The sequence below is a fragment of the Lycium barbarum genome, chromosome 4, assembly GCF_019175385.1.
Source record: "Lycium barbarum isolate Lr01 chromosome 4, ASM1917538v2, whole genome shotgun sequence".
In the NCBI taxonomy this organism is placed as follows: Eukaryota; Viridiplantae; Streptophyta; class Magnoliopsida; order Solanales; family Solanaceae; genus Lycium; species Lycium barbarum.
The window spans coordinates 5,886,033-5,898,436 of NC_083340.1; the positions used below are offsets into that span (position 1 = coordinate 5,886,033).

The 12,404-nt window shown below is 33.4% G+C and overlaps 1 protein-coding gene and 1 non-coding gene across 2 annotated transcripts; both read left to right on the plus strand.

Moving 5' to 3' along the window:
* Positions 1 to 2,846: 2,846 nt before the first annotated feature.
* Positions 2,847 to 8,742, plus strand: LOC132634980 (protein HOTHEAD). The gene is made up of 5 exons (XM_060351179.1): positions 2,847 to 3,239; positions 4,913 to 5,554; positions 6,212 to 6,600; positions 7,496 to 8,061; positions 8,522 to 8,742. The coding sequence occupies exons 1-5, from the start codon at positions 3,167 to 3,169 to the stop codon at positions 8,574 to 8,576; spliced, it is 1,725 nt and encodes a 574-aa protein (XP_060207162.1). The 5' UTR covers positions 2,847 to 3,166; the 3' UTR covers positions 8,577 to 8,742.
* Positions 8,743 to 12,292: 3,550 nt separating this feature from the next.
* TRNAL-AAG (transfer RNA leucine (anticodon AAG)) lies at positions 12,293 to 12,373 on the plus strand. The gene has a single exon. It is a non-coding gene; the product is annotated as a tRNA-Leu (tRNA).
* The last annotated feature ends 31 nt before the right edge of the window (positions 12,374 to 12,404 follow it).

A 12,404-nucleotide genomic window follows, 5' to 3' on the forward strand; every position in this document is an offset into this window, starting at 1 on the left:
GGGGCTCACAATTTTTTTTTTTACAATTTTGTTTTTTTTATGGTCCTGATTAATATGAGGCCCAATTTTTATTTTATTTTTATATATACTATGTTCAAAACATGATTGATATAACATTGTAATTTGTGTTCCGTATCTAAAGCTTTATTATATTAGTGTTTGCTAAGAATACAAAGTCTGCACTTTTTTTGTTGATACTGGATGTTGTTTAATATGGAGCCCACAATTTTTTATTTATTTTTTTATAATTCTTTTTAGGGCCTGTTTAATATGGGGCCCAAAAATATGGGATTCACTTTTTTTTTTCAATATTGCTTGATTTTGTTAATATGAGGTCCACTTTTTTTGTCCCGTGAGTTTGGATGTGGTGGATTCCACTTTTTTTTAATACTGGATGTTGTTTAATATGGGGCCCACAATTTTTTTTTAATACCGGATGTTGTTGAATATGGGGCCCACAATTTTTTTTTAATACTGGGTGTTGTTGAATATGGGGCCCACAATTTCTTTTTGTTTTTTTTAGGGCCTGTTTAATATGGGGCCCAAAAATATGGGATTCACTTTTTTTTTCAATATTGCTTGATTTTGTTAATATGGGATCCACTTTTTTTTTCTCGTGAATTTGGATGTGGTGGGTTTCACTTTTTTTAATATTGGATGTTGTTTAATATGAGGCCCACAATTTTTTTAATACCGGATGTTGTTGAATATGGTGTCCACAATTTTTTTTTTTAGGGCCTGTTTAAAATATGGGGCCCAGTTTTTTTTTTTTTTTTTTGGGGGGGGTGGGGGGGGGGGGGGGGTCCACAGACGGTAGACGAAAGAAGCACCAACCGGTGCTTCTAATATAGTAGAAATGACCTTTTTTTGGTTGTTGAACATTGGCTCACAGCTTTAATTATCAACTAACTCGTATATAAACAATATAATCTTCGATAAAGGGGTTTCTTTTCGGCCCATGATTGGATCCTAGATTAACTAAATTCAGTGCAATTAACAGTCTAGGCCGTAAAAATGTAAGAGTCTAATTATTCGTTAGTATGATAGAGCCAAAAAAATAAAAAATTAGAGCAGATCATTATTCTTATTGTTGCTCTTTCCGCAAATTATAACAAAACTTCAATATATGATGTAAGTACCAGTAATAAAATATTAAAATGTGTAAACGTGTATAGTTTAGAAATTCCAGACGATATTGATCAGTACAAACGAAATAACGGGATTTATTTGTCTCCATGCAAATAACTATGCTTATATGATGTGTTGAAAAAGTTTGTATAGAAATCTAATAGGCTTAATGCATATGCGGCTTCCTAAACTTGCTTCTTTTTTTCATTTTGGCACCTCAACTAAGTGTTGTTCCTATTGAACCTCTGAACTCGTTCTCAAGCTAAGTGTATCTATCAAACACAATCCGACTTACATTAGTTTTCCATCTTCAATTTAGTAACATGCTAATATATATATTCTAATTTAATTATGTCTTCTTTTAGCTAAGATTAACAGCAATTGAGAGGGAAAAAAAGAGTAGCGCTTAATTAAGTTGGCAATGAATGAGTAGAACCAGCAGAAACCGACACATCCATGACCTAAAGAATAACTTACCACATGTCTAAAATATTACTCCAGCTTCATTTCCTCAATTTAATCTCTGCTTCTAATAAAAAACAGATTTAGGGGATTTGATAGACACACTTGAAGACGAGCTAAGGAGTTTAATAGGAACAACGCTTAATTGAGATGTCAAAACGGGGAAAAAAAACAAATTTAGGGGGCCGCATATACATTAAGCCAATCTAATAACTTATGCATACGGTCGAGCACAAATACCACAGCAACTATATACTTCAAACTAAAAGGAAAAAAGGAAAGGATATATAGGGGAATATTGGAGACATGGATAAAAACAAGAATGCAAATTCTAAAACATAACAAAAGGATTTGAATCCAATCTTGTGTAGTTCTCAAATCCTAAGTTCGGAACTATCTTTACCTCATTTCCCTTATATCTAACATCACAACATTAAGGAGTGTGGTGAGATAGATCTGATAATGATATCTTTAACTAGAGATCATATCCAACAAGAACAATGACTATAGCGAGGAAAAATTGACCTCTAAAAATCTGAATCACGTGTTCCCTAAAAATCAATAGTGCTACAAAAATTTGATGATCACCACTTGTCATTATATGCTCCGCAATTAATAATATATGGTCGCCGCCCATAGTTATATAGGCTCCGCAACTAATAAAATTTGGTTGCTATTTATCGTTATATAGGCTCCACAACAAATAAAATCTGATCTGGTTGTCACTCATCGTTATAGATTCCTCTGTTAAATGTCAATAAAAGTATAACTAATTAGGAATCATCTATCAAATGATCATAAATGTTGGTCATAATAAGTTTTTTCCTGGTGATCGAGCCTTAAAATGGAGAAACTCTTGTTGGTGGATAGTATTTTTCTATTACTAAATCATACACGACGACAAAAATACGAATTAATTAGACTAGCAAATTCGAATACCATATAAGTAAACGAAAAAGAAAGACAAACTAGAATAGCTAATGAAGCAAAGATTCACTAGACGAATGAATCTTAATCTTATAAGATCTCAATCAAGTAACTATAATGACAAGGACAAAAATAGTTGGCATTTGATAGAATTAAAAGGGGCAAATTAATGATCATGTGAATAAAATCAAAGAGAAAAAGATAGGCGCCTTATATATGTTGATTACATGCAACCCATTTAATTAAAATCCTACAACTACCCTCTCCCCCTCTCTCTTGCCTCATCTACTACCATAATTAGAATACTATAATATTTTTTTTTCTTTTGACACACAAAATTATTGGACCTAACTAGTCACTTTCTTTGTTCCTTTAAATAAATTCTCCAATTACTACTCTATAGCTTCACTTCTTCTGATTCCTCTTCTGCTTATACTGCAAAATTCAAGAATTCACAACTCCTGCATTTTCTTGTTCCTTAAAAATATACCCTGAAAATCCCATAAAGGAATATTTTGTTCTTCCAAATTTATTGCCGTCTAAATTGTTTGAGTGTCACTATATATACTCATTTTTCTTCTACTTTTCATATCTCACCACTGAAGGGAACTTATTTCTAATTTTAGTACTTGAATATACTAATTTAACAATGGAGTTTGGTTTGATCATTGCTGCTCTTCTTGGAATTTTGCTCTTTCATGGCTTTTGTTCTTCTGAAAAAGGTACAAAAATTTTACCATTTTCTCCTTTTTTTTCTAGTTAATAGTAGTAAATTTGTGACCCCATGTATAACGACAAAATAATGATAGGTAAATATATTAGCGGCAATTTTTGTTGTCAAATGCCCAATAGGCATTAGCTTCTCCCGAAAAGGAGGTGATCGAGCCGCACCTTCCAGTACGGATATCTTGTTATGACTTCACGGTCTTTTAATTGCCGTTAAAGACCCTTTTCGTTTTCGTTGTAGTGATATAGTTTAGTTTACTTATATATACTAGTGATGTTAAAAAAAAAAAAATACACTATCAAGTAAATTAATCTAGAATTAAAGTTATATACAGTATCAGTCTAAAGAATTCTTTTTTACACTTGTCAATGTAGTTTAACTTGTAGTATAACTGGTTAGTTACCATGTTTATCATGTTACCAATTGACATTTCTCACAAAATTAGTTGTAATTACCTGATTATGAGCCCGTTTGGATGGACTTATGGCTTTTGACTTATAAGCCAAAAGTCATAAGTTAGAAATTCTAGCTTATGACTTTTGGCTTATTTTTATCATTTTGGCTTAAAAACAAATGCTTAAAAATAATTTTTTATTTTACCCAAATACTATAAAAGTACTTTAAAACTATTTTAGCTTAAAAGCAACTAAAATAAGTCACAGGCTCTATGTAATTCTTTCTTACACCGTTGGTCATAGATAGAACTTATACTCTTTAATCTATTATAATCAGCATTCTTCATTTTTCAAGTTAATTATTAATACTCCTCTCTATGAACAATTACTGTAATTATCTTTAGATGAATGTTACATACATCGCCGGCGCAATTTTTTTTTTGTGTTTTTGTTTAACCTATTAATGCAGTTTAACGTGTATTAGCAAGTCGGTAATCAATTTAATACTTTCCATAAAGATTTTACCTGTAATTACCTTACAATTATAGCTTGTTTGGCTAAGTTTATTTTTCCTCCGAAAGTACTTATTTTTTCAATAAATGCTTATTTTAAAAAAAGTGAGGTGTTTGGCCAAACTTTTGGGAGAAAACAAATGTTTTTGGGGAGTAGCAGAAACAGTTTTTCAGAAGCTAAAAAAAATAGCTTTTGCCCAAAAGCACTTTTTTGAAAAGTACTTTTGAGAAAAATACACATAGAAGCATTTTTTAAAAGTTTGGCCAAATACCAATTGCGGCTCAAAAGTACTTTTTAAATTAATAGACCAAACACAAGCTGCTTTTAACCAAAAGTACTTTTTAAAATAAGTTGTCTTTAGAAGCTTGGCCAAACAGGCTATTAACCTCATTGTGCATATATTAGCTTACAACATAAAAAATAAACTCATTATTCCCTCCGGTCCGTAATAAGAGTTCACCTAGCCTTTTTATTTTGGTTCAAAATAAGTGTTCACTTACATAATCAAGAAGGAATTAATTATTTTCTTCAATTTACCCCTATTTAGATAAGTGAATTTTTATGTATTGAAGAAACTATTTTAACTAGGTAGTATTTAATTAGTGGCTATATTTTCTAAAAATTAATATTTTCTTAATTGGTGTGCTAAAGGTTAAGTGAACACTTATTTTGAACCGGAGCCAGTATATGTTTTAGCTTAGATTACGAATTACTTTACGTGTCGGTGTATAAAAGTTCAAACTCTTTGTATGATTTGCAGCTCCAAACTACTCATTCATGCACCAAGCAACAACAGCACCAGATGTCTCACACTATGACTACATAATCATCGGCGGCGGCACTGCTGGTTGCCCGTTAGCCGCCACGCTCTCTCAGAACTACAACGTACTTCTACTAGAGCGTGGCGGTTCCCCTTACGGAAACCCTAACATCACGTTATTATCCAAATTCGGATCCGCACTTTCCGATCTCTCACCAAACTCGCCTTCACAACGTTTCATTTCCGAGGACGGTGTAATCAACGCACGCGCACGCGTTCTAGGCGGGGCAAGCTGCTTAAACGCGGGATTTTACTCGCGCGCGGGTACAAAGTATGTGAGCCGCGTGGGATGGGATGGGAAGTTAGTGAATGAGTCGTATGTGTGGGTGGAAAATAAAGTGGCGTTTCAACCACCGGTGCAGCAGTGGCAATCCGCCGTGCGTGACGGTCTTGTTGAGTCTGGGGTGGTGCCGTATAACGGATTTACGTATGATCATATAAATGGGACGAAGGTTGGTGGCACGATTTTCGATAAGGACGGTCACCGACACACGGCTGCTGATCTTCTTGAGTATGCTAACCCTAGTGGAATCACACTCCTTTTGCATGCTTCGGTACACAAAATCTTGTTCAGAACTAGAGGTACGTATATATTCTCATGCAAAAAAAGAAGAAAAATTATAGTTTTGTTTTATTTATATCATAGTGTTCCCGCGAGAACAAGCTAATTAACCCCAAAAATCTGTTCTCAGTTCGGATTGCAAGCTGCAACCCGCTTGTATGAAGTCAGAATTGCTAGTAACAGGGCCTTATGTACATCACCTATCATATAATTGGAGCTAGACTTTCGACACAGATATCAAAAGGATTCTTAAAACTTGTAGTCTTAGACATTTGGTGATACTTTTATCACTATATATAAGAGAATTTCACTAAGGGTAGTATAGAAAACTTGGTAGAATTTTCAAATAAAAAATATATCAATCTTTTTTGAATTACTAAAAAATAAAAGAGTATCGCGTAAAATGTAACACTAGAGTAAATGAAAGCAAAGCGTCGGGAACCAAGTTGAAGTACGTGCTTAATTAAAGACTAATCCAAGATTTTAAGTCAATATATACCTTACAGGATATCGCTGCACCTACTACTATAGTACTATAGAAACTATGGATGTGAACTCATTATCGATATAGTTTTTCAAATTTTCAACAGTATTATAGTTCCAGTCAAAAAGTGAGATTAACTAACTTCACTTTTTAGATTTATGATTAAAAAAAATTGAGTTGTAACTTTGTGCAGGAGTGTCAAGGCCAGTAGCTCGTGGTGTGATATTTAGAGATGCATTAGGGAAAAAACACAAGGCATATTTGAGAAGTGGTGAAATGAATGAAGTAATTGTTTCAGCTGGGGCACTTGGGAGCCCACAGATGTTAATGTTGAGTGGGGTAGGCCCATCAGAACAATTAAAAGCCCATAATATCACAGTAGTACTGGACCAGCCCAATGTTGGACAAGGCATGATGGACAACCCAATGAATGCAATATTTGTGCCATCACCTGTACCTGTTGAAGTTTCTTTAATTCAGGTTGTGGGTATTACCCCATTTGGAAGTTACATTGAAGCTGCCTCTGGTGAGAACTTCAGTGGCCAAACCCCTCGTAGTGATTATGGAATGTTGTCCCCAAAGGTAATTCTTTTCACGATTTTAACTTTTAAACACTGATGATTTACAAATATTTGACACTATCAAGTAACCAAACAGTTACGGGTAATCATTCGTAATAAATAGGATTAATGACCTGAAAAATAAGGCCGGTAACTTATCATAACAGGTTAAAACAAACTAATACTTCCTCCGTTTTAATTTATGTGAACCCATTTGACTGGGCACGACATTTAAGAAAGAGTGAAGGCTTTTGAAACTTGTGGTTCAAAATAAGTCTTGAATATTTGTGTGGCTATAAATCATTTCATAAAGTGAATTTGTTTCCAAATTAGGAAAAAGGTAATTCATTTTGGCACGGATTAAAAAGGAAATAGGTCACATAAATTGAAACAGAGGGAGTAGAAATCTTTCGAACAATGTATAAATGGCTCTTATTTTCGTCGCTTTCTCTTTCATGTCCTTATCCTTCACTATATAATTGAGTTTAACTTCTATAACTGACAATAAAATAATTTTTACACTATCAAAATATCTTGAAGGTACTTACAAACAGCGGTCCATAAGCATGAGATTAAAATATACTGTATTGTATACATAAGTTAAATCCTCTATATTTTAGAGGAAATATTAGGACAAGAAAATGTATTCTTGTTAGACCCAAACTTTCATCAACTTAATGTTAAATAGACCTAGTTAGGACCATTATAGTACTTATGTTTATGGGATCTTCATCTGATTCACAGTTTACTTTTCCTGATCGGCATACATAGATTATACACTGATTATATACAATTATACATATATTATATATCCGCCGATTAATTTGAGTTTAAGCGGTTAGGAGGGCTATTTAATTAGGTTAATTCTTCTACGTTTATTTGAGCACAAAGTTGAAAAGGCTCATGTTTTTTTTCAGATTGGGCAGCTATCAACAGTGCCACCAAAACAAAGAACACCAGAAGCCTTGGATAAAGCCATAAATTCGATGAGTGCACTAGATGATGCAGCATTTAAAGGGGGCTTCATATTAGAAAAAATAATGGGCCCATTATCCACTGGACACTTGGAGCTCCGAACCCGAAACCCGAATGACAACCCATCAGTCACCTTCAACTACTTCAAACAGCCAGAGGACTTAGAAAGATGTGTTAATGGTCTCAAAGTTATAGAAAATATAATTGAGTCCAAATCTTTTTCAAAATTCAAATATGACACACTTTCATTGCCAGCATTACTCAATTTAACAGCAAGTGCACCAGTGAATTTGTTGCCTAGACATGACAATGATTCAGTATCATTGGAACAATTTTGTAAGGATACTGTGATGACAATTTGGCATTATCATGGAGGATGTCATGTTGGTCAAGTGGTTGATCAAGATTATAAGGTTCTTGGGGTTGATAATTTAAGGGTAATTGATGGTTCAACTTTTAATTACTCTCCTGGAACTAATCCTCAAGCCACTGTCATGATGCTTGGAAGGTTAGTACTAATTTTTACTCCTTCTGGCTCAACTTATATGACACTTTTTTCAGTATGTTAAAAATTACATCTTTTTATATTGTTAGGTCTCGTTTGGACATGAGTTTTTTCCTATTTTTTCAAAAAAAATATTTCAAAACAATAGTTGGTTATACATTAGAATAACTTTTTAGTAGTTGATGAAGATGAGTTTTTCAAGTGAGGCTTCCTACTCACAAAACTTTTAACTTTTTTTCAAGTGAAACGTGTCTCTAAACACAACTTCAACTTCCACTTCCGAATATCATTTTTCAACTTCAACTTCAAATACTACTTTTTTCATATATCACTTAACGTTAAACTCTCATTTTACACTTATGAGATGATACGTTAACAAAATTACTTCTACTATATAGTACCAATTTATTAAGCTGTGATGATATATTACTAAAGGATTTTGTTTTTATTTGGGAATGTGCAGGTACATGGGAGTGAGGATCTTGAATGAGAGACTTGCTAAAGAGGAGTCAAATTAATTGATGATAAATTCGGTTCTTCTTTTATAACCTTTTGTTGAATGAGGGTGGATTCATTAAGAACATATATACCACTATGTTGTTTATTGACTTTATTCTCTGTAATAATCCCCATAATTTTAATAATATATTTCAGAGGCCAGTAAGTGGTTTTGAGTTTATATAACTATTCCTGAGAATATAAGGGGTTCTAGATTGTGTTTTTTTCCTCTTGCTCCTAAATTCCACAAACACACACTCACACACACATCAAAAAAATTAAAAATAAACATATAATTAATAGTAACAATTAATTCCAATTCACAAATTCTTCTCTGCGCGAATCAGTATCAAATAATATATTGCGGTGTGGAGAAATGTATGGAAGTATATTACAAAGGATATACCTCAAATAGCAAAAGATTGTTGCCACCTACTCATGACTAGTACTTGTATAGAAGCAAAAGTAGGCATCTCTCCTGTGTCACCTTTATATCTTCCTCCAATTATTCCTACAAAAAATGACTATTGATCATTTCTCGTTTGTCTTTAAAAAATAATTATTGTTATGAAGTTTCAAATTTCACAAATAAAAATTTCAGAAAATTAACCTAGTTGAAAAGTGATAATTTGTGAATTTTATCCAATTATTGAGATACCCCCCTCTATTATTGAGATAACCCCCTCTATCTTTCTCAATATGAAGAGAGGGAAAAGTTATGTAAGAGAAAAAATGTCAAGATTATGGTACCTGGAATCTAAATTAACATTAATTGGAGATGGAGATCATGATCAGTCCCCTTTTCAAATAAAATAAGCTTTTTTGCATGGAATGTTCAAAAGCAGCAAGCATCATATGAGAAGATATCCTTCATTCCTATGGCATAATTCAATGGCATATCCAGTTTAATTCATTCAATTTCAGTGCTGCTAGGGTCATTATATTGAAGCCTCTATATACTCATCATGTCCTTATAAATTCGGCTCTCCATGCTCTAGAAAAAAACATACATTTTGAAATTATTAAATTTATGTGTATACTACTAACTTACCATGTTAAGTGAACCAGTTGTAGGGCAGCACTCCGTCTGGCAGATAATTATGAATATATGGTACATTTTTTAATATGTGAAGCAACGTATAATATTCACTTTATATCTGCCAAAGGAGAGTTGCCCTATAATTGCTTCTGCTTAATTTATATCAGAAGAGAAGAATTAATATTCTGCTTTTGCATGGAAATGGGTTGAAATTTAATTTCTTCACGGAAAAAGGCATAATAAAGGATGCCTCTTTGTGTTAGGTGCTTAATTTATTTGCTTTAATTGGTAAGTGTTTAGTTTGATCCAGCCTAAATAGGGTCTTTTCATGAGTTGTGTGCTTTGATCGATCATATTCTGGTAACTTATACACATTGACAATTTGGCATCGTAAATAATTTTTATTGTATCAATGTTTTAACTTGTATTTTATTTTTCGAATTACAAATTTCATTTTTTCTGAATTGTTATTGATAGTTATATTTTAGATGACCTAAAAATTCTTTTACTTTGTAAGTAGATAGAAGTAAAACTCATTTTATTTTGCTATACATGAGAATCTTTCATGATTTCAAAAGCTTTGCGGTTGAGTTACGTTCTTAGAACTTGAAATGTTTTGCTAGCTGGAAATCATTTACAACCTACGAATATTTAATTTAATTCTCAGACAAGTTTGTGTGAATAACCTAATTAAAGCTAACAGTGGATCTACCGTCCATGTGTTTACCAACACTCATCCTCTTATTAATTATTTATTTATTTGAATGAGAGACAACATCTTATAATTGGACCTTGTAATCACACGTTTGTAATAAGATCATGTTTTGATCAAAAGAAAAAGAAATGTGCACCTATTAATTCACCATCTATTGACGGCAGTGGCGGACCTAGGATTTTTACCAAGTGAGTTTAATATATAAGAAATATATAAATAACACTGTATATACATATACATTTTTTAAAAACAAATTAAATATACATGTATATACAGTGTTATTTTTCAACGAAATGGATTCATATAAACCCACTTGAAATCACATAGGACCGCCCCCGATTGGCGGACCATATAGTCATGATCATATTAAAGAGGCCTCTAAACATGTCATAGATCAGGGACGTCACAACTCACAAACATGTGGAACTACGTTTGTGCAAGTTTGACCGGTGGCATACCAATTGTGGTGCGCCAACAATGGTCAGTGGAGCATCGTGTCTAGCTGTTATGAAAGATTCCCTTATTTGAACTTGCTTGGACTGAAGATGAAAAATTAGTGGGCTGGCCCAATTCATTTTTGCCACTTCAAAGGGCAATTCGCAGGAATGTCCCTCTTTGGGGTGGTCTTAAATTTTTATCTATTAATGTTCTTTAATTTTTGTTCTTCGTTAGCACCCTTTAATTTAGGGCTCGAACCCTCGCTCAGTTAAAAATTTTTAAAAAAATTACAAAGCAGAGTTTTGCATGATTCGGGAATTTTCAGCGGTACCCAGTGTAGCAAGCCTTTTTTACTGATTCAATGCCTTTTGGGGTCTTCTTTCGTACCTTTGCTCCTTGTTTCATCATCATTAGCATTCAAGTTTCTTTTCTCCTTTAAGAGCCCGTTTGGATTGGCTTATAAGTTACTTATAAGCTGTTTTCAGCTTTTTTGAGTGTTTGGCTGGCCAGCTTAAAATCATTTTGTGCTTAAAATAAGCTCAAAAAAATAATTGGGCCCATTTGACTTAGCTTATCTAAAGCAGCTTATAAGCTGTAAGCCAAAAACAATAAGTTAGACTACCTCAACTTATTTTTTTCTAGCTTATAAGCTGTTTGCAGCTTATAGGCATAAGTCTATCCAAACAGGCTCTAAAACAACAACTTCATTACTTCTTACTTTCTCCAAAGAAGGACCAACAGATTTGCCCCTATTTCTTCTGCATCTATCAAGCACTTCATTTTCAACAATATCATCTTTCACCAATATCGAATCTTCATCTTGTGTAGCAAGCCTCTTTGATCGCTTTAATACCTTATGGGGTTCTTCTTTTGTGCCTTTATTCCTTGGCTTATCATCATTAGCATTTAAGAAATTTAGGTCAAATTCTGTCTTGCGAATTCAAACCTTTGCTTTGGAAATTTCTTTTTTTGTTTTTTAACTGAACTGGAGTTCGAATCCAAAACCTCAGAGTATTAGACGAAGGAAAAAAATTAAAGACCACCCCAAAAGAAGGACAATCCGCGCAAAAAAATGCACTCCAAACAAATGACCTTCTTTAACTCATACCAAAGTGATGACTCACTCTTATGGTGTCAAAGGGGCGGTTGGGTTAAATTTGAGCGGGTAAAAATGACATGAGTTAATAAATATTGACTCGCCTAAAAGTTAAATGGGCTAAAAGCGGGTCAACCCGCCCAATTCTTACTAAGTTTTAATTTCTTTTATAATTTTTAGTACCTGATAAAACTATTTTCTTTCTTTATTACAACTATATATAACAATTCAAATTATTTTTGAAAATATATTGACAAGGTTTATCGTGGTTCAATTTGGGTTGTATATCAACCCAACTTTGTATGGAGTGAAATGGACTGAGCTAATAATTGAGCGGGTCAATAATCAGCCCAGACTTGGACAGGTTGGGCGTAATTTGCCGATGGTACTCACTGTCATGTATTATTTCCAGTAGCTATTAAATGGACGGTTAGTTAAGATGACAAATGTTGAGATGGCCGAGTTGGTCTAAGGCGCCAGATTAAGGTTCTGGTCCGAAAGGGCGTGGGTTCAAATCCCACTCTCAACATTAATATATTTTCGTTTTTTCTTAAATGAAA

Coding starts and splice junctions, on each gene's coding strand:
- LOC132634980 (XM_060351179.1), top strand. CDS start 3,167: ATGGAGTTTGGTTTGATCATTGCTGCTCTTCTTGGAATTTTGCTCTTT. Junction 5,555..6,211: donor AATCTTGTTCAGAACTAGAG/GTACGTATATAT, acceptor AACTTTGTGCAG/GAGTGTCAAGGCCAGTAGCT. Junction 6,601..7,495: donor ATGGAATGTTGTCCCCAAAG/GTAATTCTTTTC, acceptor GTTTTTTTTCAG/ATTGGGCAGCTATCAACAGT.